At 42.9% G+C, this 20,390-nt stretch overlaps 1 protein-coding gene across 2 annotated transcripts in view; it reads left to right on the top strand.

Moving 5' to 3' along the window:
* The window catches only part of INTS9 (integrator complex subunit 9), a 122,660-nt gene that overhangs the window by 42,512 nt on the left and 59,758 nt on the right, over window positions 1-20,390 (top strand). For both annotated transcript variants that reach the window (XM_032265376.1, XM_032265377.1), the window contains 3 exons: window positions 3,575-3,637; window positions 11,397-11,536; window positions 13,725-13,811. In XM_032265376.1, coding sequence (XP_032121267.1) covers window positions 3,575-3,637; window positions 11,397-11,536; window positions 13,725-13,811 — 290 coding nt within the window. The remainder of the gene's footprint in view (window positions 1-3,574; window positions 3,638-11,396; window positions 11,537-13,724; window positions 13,812-20,390) is intronic.

Genomic DNA, 20,390 nt, shown 5'->3' with positions numbered 1-20,390 from the left:
AGAGGCCATGGAAGGTTGCAGAAGGACAGTGGCACTGTCAGCTGGGACCACTCTGGCCACTGTGTGGAGAACGGTCTGAGGAGCAGAGTGTTTGACTTCCCGGGCAGTGCTGCCTTGTGCAGCGGGCTGGGGGCAGTGCTCTTAGGTTAATTTGAATAGAGGGTCTCCCATGGTGTGATCTGTGATCCTGTTTCAACCCGTCCTGTTAGCCTAGAATGGGCAATCTTTATAGATTATTCAAAAAAAAAAAAAAAACACAGTTCTAGGAATCTGGGATTTGGAGTCCTATTATGACTTTAATGACTGACTACGCCTAAAATAAATGGCTTAAATTACTTCTTTCCCTTCAAGGCTATTAAATTTTTAACATTACATTATCTTTTCAGTAATTCCTCCCTCAGATCAATAGTTAGACAGTTAACTTAATAAATGAAAGACCAAAGCTACCAAAAATTGTTACAACTTTAACCTAGTGAAACTTGGTACTAAAATCAGAGGTAGAGGAAGATTAAAGACTGTGAAGCCCACTCAGGCCACGTCTTAGTTCCCTAAATCATTCTTCCCTTCCTAGGTTTCACATTTGAAAAACTAAGAGTTTAAAGATGCTTAAAATGATTCATCTAAATAAGGCTCTTGTAATAGATACCGTTAAATTAAGAGGTGCTCTTTTTACAGAATTAATTCCCGTAACTGCACCCTAAACTCACGTACAAGCCAAATGCATAATTTGAAACCAGATTTTCTTCAGAGCCGACTGTAAAATTATGTGACATTCAGAAACCTGTGCACCTGATTTCAGTCTGAGTCTCCTGCTGGCTATAAATCATTGTTCCCCGCAGAAGGCTCCGAAGCATCCCATTACCAGCGCATTGTGAGCGAAATGACTTGCATGTGTATGTGGGAGTATTTCATTAGAAGGCAGCGGTGAATAAAATACAGTGACATTGTAAGTGTTTGGAATGGCAAATATGCTTCTGCAGGTCAGGAAGGATGAGAGCCTTCGAGGAGACTTTATCATATGCCCTATCCTGAAATGTAGCATTATGGGGAAGAAGATTACATAGCCAATTTAAGACAGGCAAAGCTTTGAAATTTCCCATGATTTGTCTTTAATCATTTTTAACCTCATCCTGAGGGGGTGGGGAGTCTTCTCCCATTAAACCTAATTGCTCATTTGTTTTTAGCTGGCAGGTACGTTGTAATTGAGAACTGTGTTCCGTCTCCTTTTGGCTCAGCCTGTCACTAGTTAAATGGCACTCCTCTGAGGAACCAGAGTGTTGAGGAGAAGGCAAGAGGAGGAAATCGTCTATCAAGATTCTGATATGAGACTTAGAAAATTCAAAAGGACAGTATGGCTTAGTCAATGCCCTATTTTCAGATAAACATTGAGAGTAAAATCATTCGGACTCTGATATGTAAATATAGATACATGTATATATGGATGTGTACAATATATGTTCAGTGACCAATGGAAACGCGATAGAACAAACTTACAACAGTATCTTTCCCTTTCTGGAAAGAGCAAAGGAAGCTGTCAACCACATTCTGTCTTTTACTGGTTTCAGTGTAAAGTCATAGGTAGTTTTAACCTTGATGGTGTAAAAATTTCACTGTGGACATCAGTTTAAAGTGTCGGTGAGGGGAGAAAGCATTTGTAGCCTTCGGGAGACATTGTAGCAGCCCATATTGGTAGCCCACCCATATCTCTAAGACTTTGCTATTTCAGTGTCCTCTGTCATCACTCCAGCTGCCAGTATCTGTCTGGCTTTGCCTGAGAGATTTTTCCTGAGGCTGCACACAATGCAGGAGTTGGTATATAAACATTCCAAGTGGGGTAGCTCGGAAGTGTCTGTGTTACACCATTTCTAAATTTCCCCATGGGGATAAGTTCCAGTTGCCCAAAGTAGTATGTGGCTCAGTGACAAAGCCATTATCTCTCACCTTCCTTTGTGCTGATCACTTCCCGCTTCTCCTGTGTTCTCAGCACCTCTCATATAAACTACCTGTTCTCAAGCTCTTTTCTCAGGGTCAGCCTGTGGGGGAATTTAAGAAAGGTTTATTAAATCTGGTGGGTCATGGGTAGGGTGAGAAGTTGGACTATATCTATTTCTTATATTATGCTGTTTTCTTTTGAATAAATGCATTTGGTTTATAATGATAAATAAATAGTATGTTCTGCAAGGAAAAACATTACATTCATGGTGGTGATGATGGCGGTGATCATGGTGGTGGTGGTGGCCATGAAGGTGGTGGTGGTGGAGGTGGTAGTGGTAGAGGTGATGGTGGTGGTCATGGTTGAGGAGGAGGAGGCAGAGGAGGTGGTAGAGGTGGTGGAGGTGATGGTGGTGGTGGTCGTGGTAGTGGAGGAGGAGGTGGTGGTAGAGGTGGTGGAGGTGATGGTGGTGGTGGAGGTGGCGGTGGTGGTGGTGATTGTGGTAGTAGAGGAGGAGGTGGTGATGGTGGAGGAGGAGGTGATGGTGGTGGTGGGGATGGTTGTGGTAGTGGAGGAGGATGTGGTGGTGGTAGAAGTGGTGAAGGTGGTGGTGGTGGCGGTCGTTGTAGTGGATGAGGTTGTGGTGGGGGAGGAGGAGGTGGTGGTAGAAGTGGTGAAGGTGATGGAGGTGGTGGTGTTGGTGATGGTGGCGGTCGTGGTCGTGGTCGTGGTAGTGGAGGAGGATGTGGTGGCGGTGGAGGAGGTGGTGGTGGAGGTGGTGGTGGTGGGGGGGGGTGGTTGTGGTAGTGGTGGTTGTGGTAGTGGAGGAGGTTGTAGATGGTGATGGTAGAGGAGGAGGTGGTGGTAGAGGTGTTGGAGGTGGTGGTGGAGGTGGTGGTGGTGTTGGGGGGGTGGTTGTGGTAGTGGTGGTTGTGGTAGTGGAGGAGGTTGTAGATGGTGATGGTAGAGGAGGAGGTGGTGGTAGAGGTGGTGATGGTGAGAGTGGTGGTGGAGGTGGTCGTGGTAGCAGAGGAGGTGGTGGAGGTGGTGAAGGTGGATGTGGAATCCCTGTTTCCAGCTCTTGACCCTCCCTCCTTATGTGCCCCTTTCCTTCCAACCCTTGGTAGGTGGAGAAAGAGCCTGTAAACAGTTTATGCAGGGCCATGACTCCTAGCCTGACAGCATAACAGGATCACTGGAGGTGCTTGTTATAAATACACACTCCATGGCCTCATCCCCAGTTTCTGATCCCTTCAGTGTTAGATAGGGCCTGGGATCTTTAAGGTAATCCGTATCCCCACGTAATTCTGGTGTTGCTAGTACGGTTTGTATACCTTATTTGGAAATCACTGGATTGTGGGTTATGGGAGCAGCACATACCCATGCATGGCTTTCTTGAAGAAGTTTCAAGAAATGTGCATTAAAGTTCTAAGTCTACAACTAACCAGCATTTTACCCTTAATAAGACACTTGGCCTGCCTGAGCCTAAACACGGGACAGTTAGCCTAATAACCTCCCAGCTTCCCTCCAACTCCAGTAGTCTGATTCTTCGTGAAAAGTTTGGTTTGGGGAGTATATTTCTTTGGTCCTGTATCTACTGAATATCTCTTCCTTGTATTTTTTCCTGTTCATTTATTTTAGGAGCTAAAGGAGTGCTCCGGTCATGTATTTGTGGATTCTGTGCCTGAATTCTGTTTACCAGAGGTAAGACTAAAGTGCATCTTATTGTAGAAACAAACCTTATTATGTAATTTCTCAAAATGAAGTCAAGAAATAATTTTAAGAGGCTTAGCTTCCTGTTTTCAAGTTTAAATGAATCTGTTATTCCAGGCACATTGTTACACAGGTAAAATGTGATCATTCAGCAGCTTTTTATATTGTCTATAAATCATTTAAGTCACTTTCTTCTTCCTTTTTCTGGTTCTTTCTATAATCCCCGCTAATACTTCTACTAGGGCATAGTTTTGAGCAAGGTAAGGAAATAACTCGTCTTCTAGTTTAGTGATTCTGGTGCCTTTGTGCTTAGGTTAGCCATATGTGTCTGGTCTTGCTTTATGGTGGGTAAGTGAGAATTGCTGTTATTTAGCCAATGCCAGTAAACTGTAAAAATTCTTGCTTACTTAACATACCATATTAGATATTGTTTGAAATTCACAGATTTCTGAACTGAGTCGTAGAAAACGGTCACTTACATATTATTATCACAGTGAGACTTGTTGTCAGGGTGTGGGGCCAGTTTCATCCTTTCAAAGGAAACTAAGATCAGTTTCCATTTTTTTAAAGGCAGGTAATCTCAGCTGGGAGGCCTAAACCCCAGAGTAGCTTAGGTGAAGTTCTCAACAGTCATGTGAAATGTGGAAAGCCGGAGCCGCTCTGGGGTTCATGAGAAACTGCCATCCTCTTTTTTTCCATATGCCCAGTGGATCACAGTGCCTGTAGAAAATACTTCCACAAATTTAGGGCCAAAGAGAAAAGGAATTTGGAGTGGTTTCTCTTATTTTTGTTTTCTTCCTTCTCTTTCCGTTTCTCCACTATGTTTAATATCCTGTAGATCAACATTTTTCTCTCTTTTGGAAGTAGGTTTTTGTGTTTTTGAGGGTACCAGAGCAAGCAGAAAAAGAAAAGCAGAAAACTTGGTAATTGAATGTGGCAGATAAGGGAGAAAGTTTGAGATTTCGTAGTAAGCGTAGAGCTGAAGGAATCCGAGAATCCAGATCTCTCCCTCACCATTAACTAAAATCATTTTGTCATCCTCATTTGTCACTTAGGAATTGGTAGGGCAGGTCCCATCTGTTTGAAGATTCCTAATCCTAGATGCCACATTTATTTTCAGTTTACCACATGTGACACTGACTACTGCATCCTGCTGTTTGTGACACCACTATAATATTTATGAATTGCTCTTCCGATGGCTTTCTGACTTGCTCTGTAGGGCACTCAACTTTTAAATTAGACAGTTACCATTTCACAGTTCACTTTTGCAAAACTAAAGGATTATTGCTATATTTAGGGTTCTAGAGCCATATACATTTTTTCAAGCAAGATTTTAGGGCACAGATTAGTAATAGTCACTGTTTTAAGGTAGAACTAGGCCTTGTATGATTGGAAAAAAATGAGAGAGCGATGGAAGGAAGAGAGAGGCACTTATTATAGCCCAGTCTTAACTGCCTTGTGGGTGAGGCACACAGCCAGAATTCCAATCCTCACGAAATTTATGAACTTGTATTTATGTGCCTTCGAGGGTACCAGAGCAAACAGAAAAAGAAAAGCAGGCAATCATGGTAATTGAAGGTGGCAGAGAAGGGGGAAAGTTTAAATAGCTAAATATCTCTGTATTCCCCCAAAGTCTTCACCATAGACTGTGTATACAGTTCAGCACAGTACAGTACCCAACCAGCAAGTGAGGGTTGTTTTGATTGCATTTATGGTCTGTAGAACTCCAAGTGTTTGTATACAGCAGTTTTATTTACTTTTGTTCTTTATTTTGAGACAGAATCTTGCTCGGTAGCCCAGGCTGGAGTGCAGTGGCACTATCTCGGCTCACTGCAGCCTCTGCCTCCCAGGTTTCAGCGATTCTCCTGCCTCAGCCTCCCGAGTAGCTGGGACTACAGGCACCCGCCACCACACCCAGCTAATTTTTTTTACTTTTCAGTAGAGATGGGGTTTCACCCTGTTGGCCAGGCTGGCCTCGAACTCCTGACCTCAGGTGATCTGCCTGCCTCGGCCTCCCAAAGTGCTGGGATTACAGGCATAAGCTACCACGCCTTGCTGTATACAGCAGTTTTAAAGATAGAGTGATCTTTATTGGATTCCATCAAGTGAACATATGTAAGTAAATATGTGAGTACAGTTGAACAACACGAGCTTGAGCTGGGAAAGTTCACTTATATGTAGTATTTTTTCAGTATATTAGAAACATTGGAAAAATTTATGGAAATTTATGACAATTTCAAAAACTTGCAGATGAATTGCATAGTCTAGATATAGCAAAAGACTAAGAAAAAGTTAGGTATGTCATGAATGCATAAAATATGTATAGAAACTAGTCTGTTTTCTCATCACCATAAAGTATACACAAATTTATTATAAAAGGATAATTTTTTTTTGACAGGATCTCGCTCTGTTGTCCAGGCTGGAGTGCAGTGGCATGATCTCAGCTCACTGCAACCTCCGCCTCCTGGGTTCAAGCAATTCTGCCTCAGCCTCCCAAGTAGCTGGGATTACAGGTGCCCACCACTATACCTGGCTAATTTTTGTATTATTAGTAGAGATGGGTTTTTGCCATTTTGGCCAGACTGGTCTTAAACTCCTGACCTCAGGTGATCCCCCACCTTGGCCTCCCAAAGTGCTGGGATTATATAGTCATGAGCTCCACACTCGGCCGATTTTTTTTTTTTTTTTTTTTTTTTTTTTTTTTTTTTTTTAAACTATTTTTTTCTTTCCTGCCCAGGCTGGAGTGCAGTGCCGTGATCTCACCTCACTGCAACCTCCACCTCCCTGGCTCAAGCCATCCTCCCACCTCAGCCTTCCAGGAGCTGGGATGACAGTTGCATACAACCACACCCTGCTAACTTTTGTATTTTTTGTAGAGATGAGGTTTTGCCTTGTTGCCCAAGCTGGTCTTGAAGTCCTGAGCTCAAGCCATCTGCATCAGCCTCCCAAAGTGCTGGAATTACAGATGTGAGCCACTGCACCCAGCTGGAAAAGTTAAAATGTATCAAAACTATGCACACCAACATTTATAGACCATGCATGACAACATTTGTAGTCAGAAGAAACGTAAACAAGCATTAAGATTCGGTATTAAATCATATACATGAAACTAACAGTAGTACAGTATGTAGCTTCATGCCACCTCCTGTTGCTGTTGTGGCCAGCTCAGGTATCTACTTAAAGCATTGTGTGGTACTAGTCATCTCTACATGAGCAGTTCCCGTCTCCTGTAAATTACATATTGCAATAAAGAGTGATCTCTTGCAGTTCTCATATATTTTGCATCGTGTTTAACGCAGCACCGTAAACCTCGAGTAACACTATGGAACCCATGTGAAGTGCCACTAGTGATGCTTGAAGTGCCCCCAAGAAGCAAAGAAAAGTCATGACATTACAAGGAAAAGTTGAAGTGCCTGATACGTACATTGAGGTCTGCAGCTGATATTGCCCGCCATTCAAGACAAATGAATCCAGCATAAGGACCGTTGTTTTTAAAAAAAAAAAAAAAGGAAGGGCCAGGCCTGGTGGCTCACACCTCTAATCCCAGCAGTTTGGGAGGCCAAGGTGGGCGGATCACGAGGTCAAGAGATCGAGACCATGGTGAAACCCCATCTCTACTAAAAAATACAAAAATTAACTGGGCAAAAAATTGACCACGCCTGTGGTCCCAGGTACTCAGGAGGCTGAGGCAGGAGAATTGCTTGAACCCGGGAGGCAAAGGTTGCAGTGAGCCGAGATCGTGCCACTGCACTCCAACCTGGCCACAGAGTGAGACTCTGTCTCAAAAAAAAAAGAAGAAGAAGAAAACAAAAACAAGCGAAAATACATGAAGCTGTCACTGTAGCTACACCAGCAGGCATGAAAACCTTGTACTTCTTGTGAGATGCATTTTTACCTTGTATTGAAGATGCGGCTTTGTGTGGGCGCAAGACTGCTGTAAGAAAGGCATACCTGTAATGTGATTGAAGAAAAAGTGAAATCATTCTATGACAACTTAAAGCAAAAGGAAAGCTTTAAAAAATGTTGAGATAACAGAAAAAGCAGCTTTCTGCGGCCAAGAGATGACAGACAAATTCCTAGATGCCATTAAGAAAATCGAGGAGAAAGACTATCTGCCTGAACAGGTTTTTAATGCAGATGAAAGTGTCCTATTCTGGGAGAAAATGCCACAAAAGTCATTTATTAGTAAGAGAAGTGAGTTCCAACACTTAAGGCAGGAAGGGATAGAATAACTCCACTGTTTTGTGCAAATGCACTTGGGTTTATGATCAGGACTGCCTTTATCTATAAAGCTGCCAACCTCTGATCCTTGAAAAAGATAAACACCAGCTGCCAGTCTTTGGCTTGTACAGCAAAAAAGCCTGGACAGCAAGAACCCCTTTTCAGCGTGGTTCCCTTGTTGCTTTGTCCCTGAAGTCAGAAGTACTTTGCCAGTAAGAGACTGCATTTTACAGTTCTTTCAACATTGGAAATGTCCCTGGCCACCCATGATCCCATGAGTTCAACTCCGGAGGTATCAGGTCTCATGCGCTAAACACAGCATCACTAAATAAGCCTGTAGATCAGGAGGTCATAAGAACCTTTGAGCTTCATCACACAAGGTACTCTGTGGAAAGGGCTGTCAAGTCTGTGGAAGAGAACCCCGATAGAATATCATAAAAGTCTGGAAGGATTACACCATTGAACCTGCCATCATTGTTAAATTCCTGCTAGAGAAAACCGTGTTCAGATGTTGTTCTTGACTTCACAGGATTTACAACAGAACCAATCAAGGAAATGATGAAAGAGATTGTGGATATGGCAAAACAATTTTAAAAAGTGGGAGGTGAAGGGTTTCAAGATAGGGAGCTTGGAGAAATTCAGGAGCCCACTAGCACACAGAGGAGTTAACAGAAGATGACCCGACCGAGATGAGTGCTTCTGAACCAGTGCCAGATGATGAGGAGGACATAGAAGAAGCAGTGCTGGCAAACAAATTGATGTTAAATAGTCTGGCAGAAGGGTTCCAATTATTCAGCACTGCTTTTGACTTCTTTGACAACCCGAATCATGATATGGGCACAGAAACTAAAATGGTGGAAGGATTGGTACCATATAGAAACATTTTTAGAGAAATGAAAAAGTGAAAACATCAGACAAGTTACAATGTATATCTGTACCACTCCAAGTCTGCCTGCTTCTCCTGCCTTAGCCTCTGCCACCTGAGACAGCAAGACCAACCCTCCTCTTCCTTCTCAGTCTGTTCATTGTGAAGATGAAGACGTCTATGGTAATTCACCTCCAGTTAGTATATAGTTGCCCAGACTGAAGTATAATGGTACAACCATAACTCACTGCAGCCTCAACCTCCTGGGCTCAAGTGATCCTCCTGCCTCAGCCTCCAAGTAGCTGGGACTGTAGGTGTGTACCACCATGCCCAGCTAATTGTTTAAACATTTTTTATAGAGACAAGGTCTGACTGTGTTCACCAGGCTGGTCTCGAACTCCTGGCCTCACGCAATCCTCCCACCTCAGCCTCCCAAAGTGCTGGGATTATAGGCCTGAGCCACCACATCCAAATTCCTTATGATTTTCTTAATAATGTTTTCTTTTCTCTAGCTTATTTTATTGTAAGAATACAGTATATAGTATATATGCAAAGTATGAGTTAATTGTGTTATCAGGAAGGCTTTTAGTCAACAGTAAGCTGTTGGTAGTTAAGCTTTGGGGGACTCAAAAGTTACTTTCAACTGTACAGGGCGTCAGTACCCCTAGCCCTGTGTTAGTCAGGAATTACCTGTATATAAATGTGGTTTGGCTGTTAAATTTCTTTCTCAGAGGAAAAAATGTTTTATATAGGCATGCACTCTTGATATATACCAACAGAATAATTTTTTTAAATTTTTTATAATTCTAGACTGACTCTTAAATAGTAAAGAGAAGTTTCAAGTTTTCTCCCCCAGTTTCTGTATACCTGAGGGAAGGCGGTGATGGTTTTGAGCTTTGTTGTTGATTCAGCTGTCCTTTGCATTGTTTTCTTCTGGATCTATCACTGTGCTACTCTGTCTGAATTTCCTTATTTGTTTAAAAATGATGGGAGGTAGTGGAGAGTAGAACCAGCAAAGAGTTCTGTGGTCCTTCGTGAAGTGGACACTGCCCTGCAAGTGCAGTGGACAACTTGGGGTGAAGGCTGGGATAGTCCGGCTGTTCATTAGGCATGGTGTTCACATGGTGTTCACGTAGGCACTGTGTAGCTTATGACCTCTGGTGGCATCCTGTCTTCAGGAGCCAATGATGCCCTGGCCACTTTATTAAATGACTCATTTTATGTGGAAAGTTACTCAGCCGGAAAATATCCATAGCCAGAATGGCACCTGCCTCTCATCATCTACTTGTGCCACAGCATCTTTGTTATTTCTTCTGCATAACATCCTTGGGGATGTATCAGCCCAAGGACCCACCTCTTAACCGAGTCACTTGCTTTTCCTCAGTGCACTGTGCATCTCCCAGGGTTGGCTCCTGCACGGTGGAGGGCTCTGTGAGTGACAGCTTGTCTGAACCACGGTTCTCACTTCTGCTCCCAGAACATGCTGCTAATAAAGCTTCATTCCTTCAACAGAAGCACACCAAGGCCTGTTAAGTACTGGCTGCTACAGCTGCCACTGAGGACAGAGGAGTCATATGGGACAAAGTGTTGCTTGGAGGTGTTGTGTATAGATTGTGAACTGTCATGAGAGTAGCACATACAGACTGGGCTTGGTGGCTTGGTGTAATCCCAGCAGTTTGAGAGGCTGAGGCAAGTGAATCACTTGAGGCCAGGAGTTTGAGACCAGCTTGGCCAACATGGTAAAACCCCATCTTTACTGAAAATACAAAAATTAGCCGGACGTGGTAGTGCATACATGTAATCCCAGCTACTCTGTCTCAAATAAATAAATAAATAATTGAGTTGCACATACAATACTTCGGGAGTTCCGAGGAAGATATGGTTTCTTTCTTCTGAGCAAATCAGGAAGATCTAGTGGAAGAAGAGAAGTGCGCCTTGACAGGCTGGCAGACTTAAATATATGGAAAAACTTCTGCTAAAAATGTGTTCCTAAAATTTACCCAAACTTGGATAGCCTTTCCCCTCACCTGCTAACCTGTCTTTTCTCCCTTTTTACATGACCTTAAAACGGCAGATCTGGGGTTAACATAAGGATGGAAGATGAGAGTATAATTTCCTTTCATGACTGCCACTACACTTTTGGCAGGGGGGGGGGTCTCTATAACCAGCACTAAACTAACAAAAGGTGCCTCAAACGAAAAAAAAAAAAAAAAAAGCTGTCTGTGCATGTGGCTTTTGAAGGGCTGGTTTCTGTGTGCCGCGTCAGTGCTGCTCATTAATCCTTAGCAGTGGCGTGTTACGTTCCAGTGCGCGCTTGCAGCCTATACGCTGCTCTCTCTGCTTCCAGTTACCTGGTTTCACTTGCTGGCAGCAGCTGCCAAAGGGTCCTGCTGTCATTTAACCTCATATGTCTGAGAGCTCTGTGGTAGTAAAATCAGAGTGCTGCCTCTGTGAGAACAGTGGCTGTTGTCATTGCTGGCTGTCCTGTCCTGCTACTTCATGTCAATATAGAAAACCTCTTCAGATGAGAGAATGGCAGTGCTGCAGGAAAGCCATCAAGATTCTGCAACACAAACTACTTCTCAGCATTCTGACAACATCATTTTTAGTCACATCATATTGATCGATCCCTGAACAGATATATATCATTTCCTCCTTTTTCAGACCGAGCTAATAGATCTGTCTACGGTAGATGTGATTCTCATCTCTAACTATCACTGTATGATGGCATTGCCATACATCACTGAGCACACCGGCTTCACAGGCACAGTGTATGCCACGGAACCCACTGTCCAGATCGGCAGGTGAGACAGTTGATTCTGATCCCGCCTGGATGTGGCTGCGGAGCTCCTCCTTCAGTGCTGACGCTGACACAGTATTACACCAGGGGTGGTGGTTACTTCCTTCAAAAAACTAACCCGAAGAACAGGCAGAGTAGACCACTCTCTAGATGAGGAATGTTCATTGGAAATGCCTATGGCTGGATGCTGCAAGTAGCTTTGTTGGTCTTTTTTCATATAAATTCATTGGAAGGAGTTCATAGAGACAGCTCCCCTGTACAGAGGATGCTCATTAGGGGAGGCGGTGTTTAGGAAGATACCACAAAGATGCGAGGCAGAGGGCTTCAGAGGGAAAGAACGTAGCATCTTTAAAAGAAGAAATTTTATGGCTTTGCTTTCAAGAATACCCCTTTTGTGGTTTGCTGTAAACTCTAAAGGGAGACAGAGCTTGTAGAAAATACAGGATAGATATGTAAATAGATGGTTGTCTCTGCTGTTGGCAGAGTGAAAGTCAGCAGTCTAGGAGTAAATCTGCAGTTTCCTTTGACTCCGAGAAGCCTCTGCCATCCCTTTCTCTGCCTCCACTAAGCCTTTGTGATACAGGTGGTTACCACAAGTAACTATATTATCATTTAGTGAGAAAAAAATTATGTGAAGAAAATTACTTCAGAAAAAAAATTTGTTAACTGTCACGACCCAAAATGTGAGACTCCTAGGTTGGATTCTAGAGTCTTGCAGATGGGATAATGCGTTTTCTTGTTTTTATATCAAACCATATTACCTGTACTGTGTATGTAACTGTAAGGGAGCTGAGGAGGGCTCTCACAGGAAAGTAAAACCGTTGAAGTGATACATCGGTTTCAATTGAGAGTATAAGCTAAAAAACTAGCTCCTAGTTTGGAAAAGCTAAAGCAGTGAGGATCGGCACACCAAACTTACTATGAAAGGTACATCCAGGGCCGGTGTGGTAGCTCACGCTTGTAATCCCAGCACTTTGGGAGGCTGAGGCAGGTGGATCACGAGGTCAGGAGATCAAGACCATCCTGGCTAACACGGCAAACCCTGTCTCTACTAAAAATATGAAAAATTAGCCAGGCGTGGTAGAACATGCCTGAAGTCCTAGCTACTTGGGAGGCGGAGGCAGGAGAATCATTTTAACCTGGGAGGTGGAGGCTGCAGTGAGCCGAGATCATGCTACTATACTCCAACCTGGGTAACAAAGCAAGACTGTATCTCAAAAAAAAAAAAAAAAAGCTACTTCCAGGACACCAGAAAGCCTGAATCACAGGTCTTGAGATGTTGAAACTAGCACTCTTTCTTCAAGATGGAAGGAAGAGATGGTATTAGGGCAAAATGAATAAATGAGAATGAAATGAAGTTGTTTAGCTTTCAATTGCTAATACATTTATGGCTTACCAGTATGTATGTGTCAACTTGGAGGGGATTTAAGTCAATATGGATCACCTGTATTAGATTATGAATGGGGATTCAAGCTGTTAAATCCATTTCTAGCTTTGTAGTCACCCTCTGGCCCTCAAGAATTCCCATATTTCTCAGTCCCGTGAATCCCCAGAGCATGTGTGCCTTGATCCATCTGATGGCAGCATTTCTTAGACTCCTCATCCCTAGTTCTGTGGTATTCCAGCTGATCTTAGAGAGAACCAGCCTTCTGCATTGAGCAGCCTACTCCATTTGTCCTTGGAGTATTCTTCCACGTGGAATGTTGCTAATTCCTAAAGCACATGTCAAGAAAACTTATTTTGCCCATTTAAAATGTTCATTTAATACCGTCATTTAAAAAAAAAAAACCCTGCCTACACCCTGCTGTGTCTCTAAAATTAGGTACTTCACAGTCATTTAACTTCTCCCTATATATTTTTAGTAATGTGAAAGTAGAGATCTTAGAGTGACAGTTAAAATAGACTTGTGTATTTCTGTGTTTAGAGACAAGAAATGCACCAGGCTTGTTTTAAAGGTGAATTAAATTTTTTATTGAAGTTCAGAATTTTTAGCATAAAAATGCAATAAGAAACCAAGGATTTTGTTTAACTTTATATCAAATGATGATCAAGTTTACATGCAGCAGAGAGGAAGATGAAGATGAGATGGGGGAGGGGGAGGTGGGCAAGTCATTTCTCCTGGCCAACTGTTAGAATATGGTGTTTCTCAAATTTTTTAATGGGTGTTCCTCACTTTTTTTGTTTAAACTCAGGCTTCTCATGGAAGAGCTGGTGAATTTCATTGAAAGAGTGCCAAAAGCTCAGTCTGCCTCCTTGTGGAAGAATAAGGACATTCAGAGGTGAGGAGCAGACCACTCTTCCCAGAGATTATAGAGCCGGGTGCTTTGCAAAGCAGTCTTATTTGATTTCTTCTTTTATGCTTAAACGATGATTTGGTTGTATTAAAGATTATCTTTCCCTAATACACAAAAGGGGTATGTTCGATTCACCCAACATTTTTCGAGAGGCAGCTATATGCAGGGTGCTCTGCTGCGTACTGGAGTTTTTAAGAACAATTGGCTCTGTCCTTGAGGTGCTCAAAGTTTAATGGAAAGCCAGATTACTCAACAGGTCAGTTACAGTTTTCATGGCATGTCTTAGAAGAGATGTTTGCCCGCGGTGCTGTAGGCACTCAGAAACTGAAGAACTCTGCTTAGGGAGGCTGAGAAGGACAATCCTTAGGAGATGACAGTTCAGGAAGAAGAAATGGACTTGTCCAGATCGCAGAGGTTGAGAAGAGAAGTCCAGGCACAGCGTCATGAGACATAGTATATTTAGGGAGCAGTGAGAAGTTCAGTGTGGATTAGGGTGAGTAGAGAGGTCAGAGGTGAAAGTAAAGGGATGAGTTGGAGCAAGAGAATGAAGACTCGCATATGTGAAGCTTGAGTTTTATATTGAGTATGGAGTCGGCCAGCAAAGGTTTATAAGGAGGCAAATGACCACATTTGTTTTGGCGAAAGTAACTCTGGAAGCAGCGTGGAGGGTGGATGGGAATGCAGACACAGGCAGGAAGACTAGCAGTGTGACTGCTGAAACCTAGGGGAGACAACAAAGCCTTGAACTGAGGCAGTATCCCTGAACATGAAGCTGAAGTCTAACTTCAAAGGAATCTCTGACATAGAATTGAAAAGAACTGGTAAGAGTTGTAAAGGAGGCTGTAAGTAATTAATAAGGTAGGAAGAGAGCCGAGTGGAAGGCAAGGGACAGGGAAGCTGCAGAAAATACAGTTGTTGTTGGTCTCAGATGCTGCAGAAGTATGAAGTAAAACAGAGATAGGCCCTTGGCTATGGGAATGAGAAAGTCAGTAACTATCCCAGAGAGGTGACTTGCCATAGAGTGCTCAGGCCAGAAACCAGGCTGTAAGAGATGAAACAAGGAGAAATACCGTGGAAGCAGCAGCTTGATTGCACTTCTATGCTCTCTTATTCAAATGGTCAATAGGTTACCCCGTCGATGTTAACACACTGGGCTTTCTCTAACCCTAGCAATTCTGCCTTCACCTCTAGGCCCCACAGGAACCACACCTGATGGTGACATCAAGTCTGTAGTAAAAAGTAGTATTTTCTTAGGCAGTCTATGTTCCATATGCTCCTACCCAAGTCCGCTTTTTTTTTTTTTTTTTTTTTTTTTAAGATGGAATCTTGCTCTGTCGCCCAGGCTGGAATACAGTGGCACTATCTCGGCTCACTGAAACCTCTCTTTCCAGATTCAAGCAGTTCCCTGCCTCAGCCTCCCAAGTAGCTGGGAGTACAGGTGCCTGCCACCACGCCTAGCTAATTTTTGTATTTTTAGTAGAGACAGGGTTTCACCATCTCGGCCAGGCTGGTCTTGAACTCCTGACCTCATGATCCACCCACCTCAGCCTCCCAAAGTGCTGGGATGACAGGCATGAACCACCGCACACAGCCCCAAGTCCACTTTTTTCCAGTTGCCACTGGTTTCTCTTTCTCTGTAGATCAGTGATTTGTAGTCATCTGCTTATTTCAGTGTTAGAATGTCTCAGTTTTTGGAGATCTTCTTTCTATTAGAATATAAATATGTAGCTAGAAGAATATACTTTTTCTATAGTGACTATTTCAGAGCTTGAGCGTGCGTCTCCTCTGCATTCCTTTGTACACGTTACTTGTTTTACTTGTGTAACACTTGCTGTGTGCCAGACACTATTCTAAATGTGTTAATTAATTCATGTATTTATTATTTATTTATATTTTTTTAAACTTTTTTTATTTTTTAATTTTATTTATTTATTTATTTTTAAAGAGATGGGGTTTCACCATATTGGTCAGGCTGGTCTCGAGCTCCTGACCTCGTGATCCACCCAACTCAGCCTCCCAAAGTGCTGGAATTATAGGCATGAGACACCTCACCCTGCCTTCATTTATTTATTAACAACTTAATGAATTAGGTCATGGTGTTATTACTTTTTTTTTTTTGAGACAGTTTTGCTCTTGTTGCCCAGACTGGAGTACAGAGGCACAATCTTGACTCACTGCAACCTCTGCCTCCCAGGTTCAAGCGATTCTTCTGCCTCAGTCTCCCGAGTAGCTGGGACTGCAGGCACGCGCCACCACGCCCAGCTAATTTTTGCATGTTTAGTAGAGATGGGGTTTTACCATATTGGCCAGGCTGGTCTGGAACTCCTGACCTTGTGATCCACCTGCCTCAGCCTTCCAAAGTGCTGGGATTTCAGGTGTGACCCACCATGCCCAACCAGTGTTACTACTTTTTTACAGGAGAGAAAAGCAGCACAGAGAGATTAAGTAACTTGCCCAAGGTTGCACAGCTAGTGAGTGGCAGGATCTGGATTCAAACCTAGACAGCCGACTAGCCTGGCTGCAGAGCCCATGCTCCTAACCTGTCTGCTGGACCACCTCTTGAGCACACACACATGCCTCTTCTCATGTGCGTGTGAGCCGCTTCTTGTGTCAGGGGACGAGGAATTAGGTTTATCTGTGCACATTTGCTCCTGTGTTTTAAGGATCTTCTGAATGTCTTTTTCCTTGTTTGGGGCCATATGGTGTGGGCATGGCTTCACATTAGGAAACATTTTCTGAACATGCGCATATCTAAGTCTTCCTTCGGTGTATATGTAAGTGGCCTCCTTGATCTGACTGCCCTGGTGCAGTACTGCATTCTTGTTCCCAGCCCCCTTTTCTCTCGCCCTCGGTTCTGATGCCTCCCTTCTTTTCATCTCCTGTGTGCCCACTGGATGGCACAGGACACTGGCTCCCTGCATCTCCCTCTTAGAAACCTCAGGCCTTTGTTTTCGTTCCCATGGAACGTGCGTGCTCTGGCTTCCCTTCTTCCTCTTAAATGTAAACCCTTCAGAGCGTTTTGCCGCAACTAATTTTGGCACACCACAAATAGTGTTCGAAAGTCAGTATTTGTTGGCTGGGCGCGGTGGCTCAGTCCTGTATCCCAGCACTTTGGTAGGCCAAGGTGGGCAGATCACTTGAGGTAAGGAGTTCAAGACCAGCCTAGCCAATATGGTGAAACCCTGTCTCTACCCAAAATACAAAAAAAGTTAGGTGGGCATGGTGGTGGGTGCCTGTAATCCCAGCCACTGAGGAGGCTGAAGCAGGAGAATCACTTGAACCCAGGAAGCAGAGGTTCCAGTGAGCTGAGATCACACCACTGCACTCCAGCGTGGGGGACAAAGTGAAACTGTCTCAAAAAGTCAGCATTTTCTGACTCTCAAATCTTGGGCCAAGTCTTAGGAAGCTCCAATTCCTTATTTCACCTTTTCTCCTGTGACCTTGGGCAAAATCATCATCACACAAAAGTAGCGCCACCTACATTAGATATGTGCATGAAGCTAAAGGAAGAGAAGGCTGGGGAGGGGCCTGAAAGACACAGAGGAAATCTCTCTTTAAAAAAAAAATTAAGTTCTGAGATACATATACAGGACATGCAGGTTTGTTATATAGGTAAATGTGTACCGTGGTGGTTTGCTGCACCTGTCAACCCATCACCTAGGTATTAAACCCCATATGCATTAGCAGTTTATCCTAATGCTCTCCCTTCCCACCCACACACACTCCCTGAGAGGCCCCAGTGTGTGTTGTTCCCCTTCCTGTGTCCATGTGTTCTCATTGTTCAGCTCCCACTTAAAAGTGAGAACATGTGATATTTGGTTTTCTGTTCCTCTGTTAGTTTGCTGAGCATAATGTCTTCAGCTCCATCTATGTCCCTACAACAGACGTGATCTCATTCCTTTTTATGGCTGCATGGTGTTCCATGGTGTATAGGTACCACATTTTTTTATCCAGTCTATCATCAGTGGGCATTTTGTTTGATTCCATGTCTTTGCTATTGTGAATAGGGCTGCAGTGAACATACACTTTCATGTATCTTTATAATAGAATGGAAATACCCCTTTTAAAAGAAGCTGCTAGTTTTACCCACCTGGTAGGCAAAAATCAGAAACTATTGCGACTAACTTGGTAGAGTAGCAAGGAGAGTAAGTAACGTGCACTACTAGAGAAGGACATCCTTCTTTCTCACCCTGGCCAAGGATTGTGTTTTGATTTTTGAGCATGAGATGAGCCACAGTTATTGGTAGAGAAAGGGAAGAGTCTAACTATTAGAAAACATACTGAGGTCTGAAAGAGACACTCCATAGCTGTGTCTTCTTCTTCTCCTAGATAAACTCAGCATAAATATTAGAAGTAGTAGAAGAATGTGAAGAGCTATTTACTTATATTTTCATTTTTATTGAGACAGGGTCTCACTCTATCACCGAGGTTGGAGTGCAGTGGCACGATGCCTGCTCACTGCAACCACCACCTCTGGGATTCAAGCGATTCTCCCACCTCAACCTGCCAAGTAGTTGGGATTACAGATGCATGCCACCACACCCGGCTATTTTTTGTATTCTTTGGGTTTCACCATCTTGGTCAGGTTGGTCTCAAACTCCTGACCTCAAGTGATCCGCCCACCTTAGCCTCCCAAAGTGCTGGGATTATAGGCGTGAGCCACCGTGCTCGGCCTGAAGAGCTACTTATTCCTTAATTGACATCAGGCAAAAGAGTTCTTTTGAAATCTTAGAATTTAATCTTGGACCAAAATTCTAAAAGTGCTGCATTGGACAATGTTTGTACTAAGGGATTTACATCACCTTTAGATTTCTCTCTGCTACAAGCTAGTTGATATCTAGTGTCTCAAACTACTGTGGCATACTACATTGACAAACACTGTTTTTTCCTATCTATTCATGGAAATATTTCCCGTTATACAGGCTGTATCTTCTCTGTATGGTTTTTTTTGTTTGTTTGTTTGTTTTTGTTTTTTTTTGTTGTTGTTTGTTTTTTTTTTTTTTTTTTTTCTTCATTCTTTCACTTTACTGGTCCAGGCCCTCCAAAATAGGGATCACAGGTCCACATGCCTACAGAGCTGAGGAAGGTACACACAGGAGTGAGGTGGGCTAGGGGAAAATGTGGACCGGCAACTGCACCCCCTGTGTGTGCCTCTGTAGGGGCAGCTGACTTGCAGCTCCAGCAGATCGTGGCCATATGGGAATATGAGCCCACAGCTGCCAAGCCTTCTTTTTTTATTTAATTTTTTAAGAGAAGCTCAAAGTCTAGATGTTTTAAATATGACTTTTTAAAAATCTTGTTAGAAATGTTGGCTCTCCTACATTAGAATAAAATCCTGTATGATCTGAGCAAAGTACCTCTTGGAGAGGTACTTGATTTGAGACTTGAGCCCCCAATTTTTGACTTATATTGTATATAGGCAGCATCAAAGTAGATCTTGTCAAGTACCTAGAATTAATACATCTTAGTAGCTTACGTTACTAATAAAACTATCAACTAAAGAGTGTAGTAAATTAAAAATTTTCAAACTTTGTCAGAAGAATCTGACAAATTCTCATAAATCATTTGAAGTTAGTTCGAATTAGCATCTGATTTATTATTAGTACATGTACTAAAAAAACTATGACTCCTGCTTTTTGGCAACTGTATAACTTCCTGCCTCAGTTGACAGTGTTCCTTGAGATTTATGTCACAGAAGTTATCCATCCTTCTTCCTAACTTTGACATTGCAGTTTACTCTTGACAAAGAGATGGATTTTGAAGGGAAGGGAAAGGAGAATCCCTCACAGTATAATTTTGGGTCTCTGACTTTCCCATACTCACTTAAGTTTAGGTTTTTAACAGGGAAATGTAAAGCAAGGTATTCCACTTAGGAAAGTAACCTCACCTCTAGTATTTTTTAAAATAAAGCTAGCATTTTTAATGAGATTAGAACTCTACAGTTGCAATGAGGCTAAATCATACAAGATACTGTCATCAGCCTCATGCAAGCATTAAGCAATTAAGCATTAATATATTTTTGGCTGAATTTTTATGGCAGTTTTTAACACTTATAACTTAAAATGTGGGTTCATACCTTACGTAAGACTTAAAAGAAAAGCAGCTGGGTGAGTGGCTCATGCCTGTAATCTCAGCACTTTGTAGGGCTAAGGTGGGTGGATCACCAGAGGTCAGGAGTTCGAGACCAACCTGACCAACATGGTGAAATCCCATCTCTACTAAAAACACAAAATTAGTCACACTTGTAATTCCAGCTACTGGGGAAGCTGAGGAGGCAGGAGAGTCTCTTGAACCCAGGAGGCAGAAATTGCAGTGAGCCAAGATCTTGCCATTGCACTTCTGCCTGGGCAACAGGAGTGAAACTATGTATCAAAAAAAAAAAAAAAGACTTAAAACCATGCATGTTAAAGTTGAAGTTCCTCTGCTCTGACATTCCTCGGGTATGCATACAGCAATTTACCAACTCTAACTGTGTGATAGGAAGAAAAGATGGAAGTGTATGCTTGAAGGTCAAATAGACTTGTATTTGAATTTCAGATCTGTTTCTTGGTAGCTGTGGCAACT

Source organism: Sapajus apella, unplaced genomic scaffold, assembly GCF_009761245.1.
Source record: "Sapajus apella isolate SASKATOON/1434 unplaced genomic scaffold, GSC_monkey_1.0 scaffold150, whole genome shotgun sequence".
Taxonomy (NCBI): domain Eukaryota; kingdom Metazoa; phylum Chordata; class Mammalia; order Primates; family Cebidae; genus Sapajus; species Sapajus apella.
The sequence above is the reverse complement of the archived record's forward strand: the minus strand, read 5'-3'. Positions and strand labels throughout refer to the sequence as shown.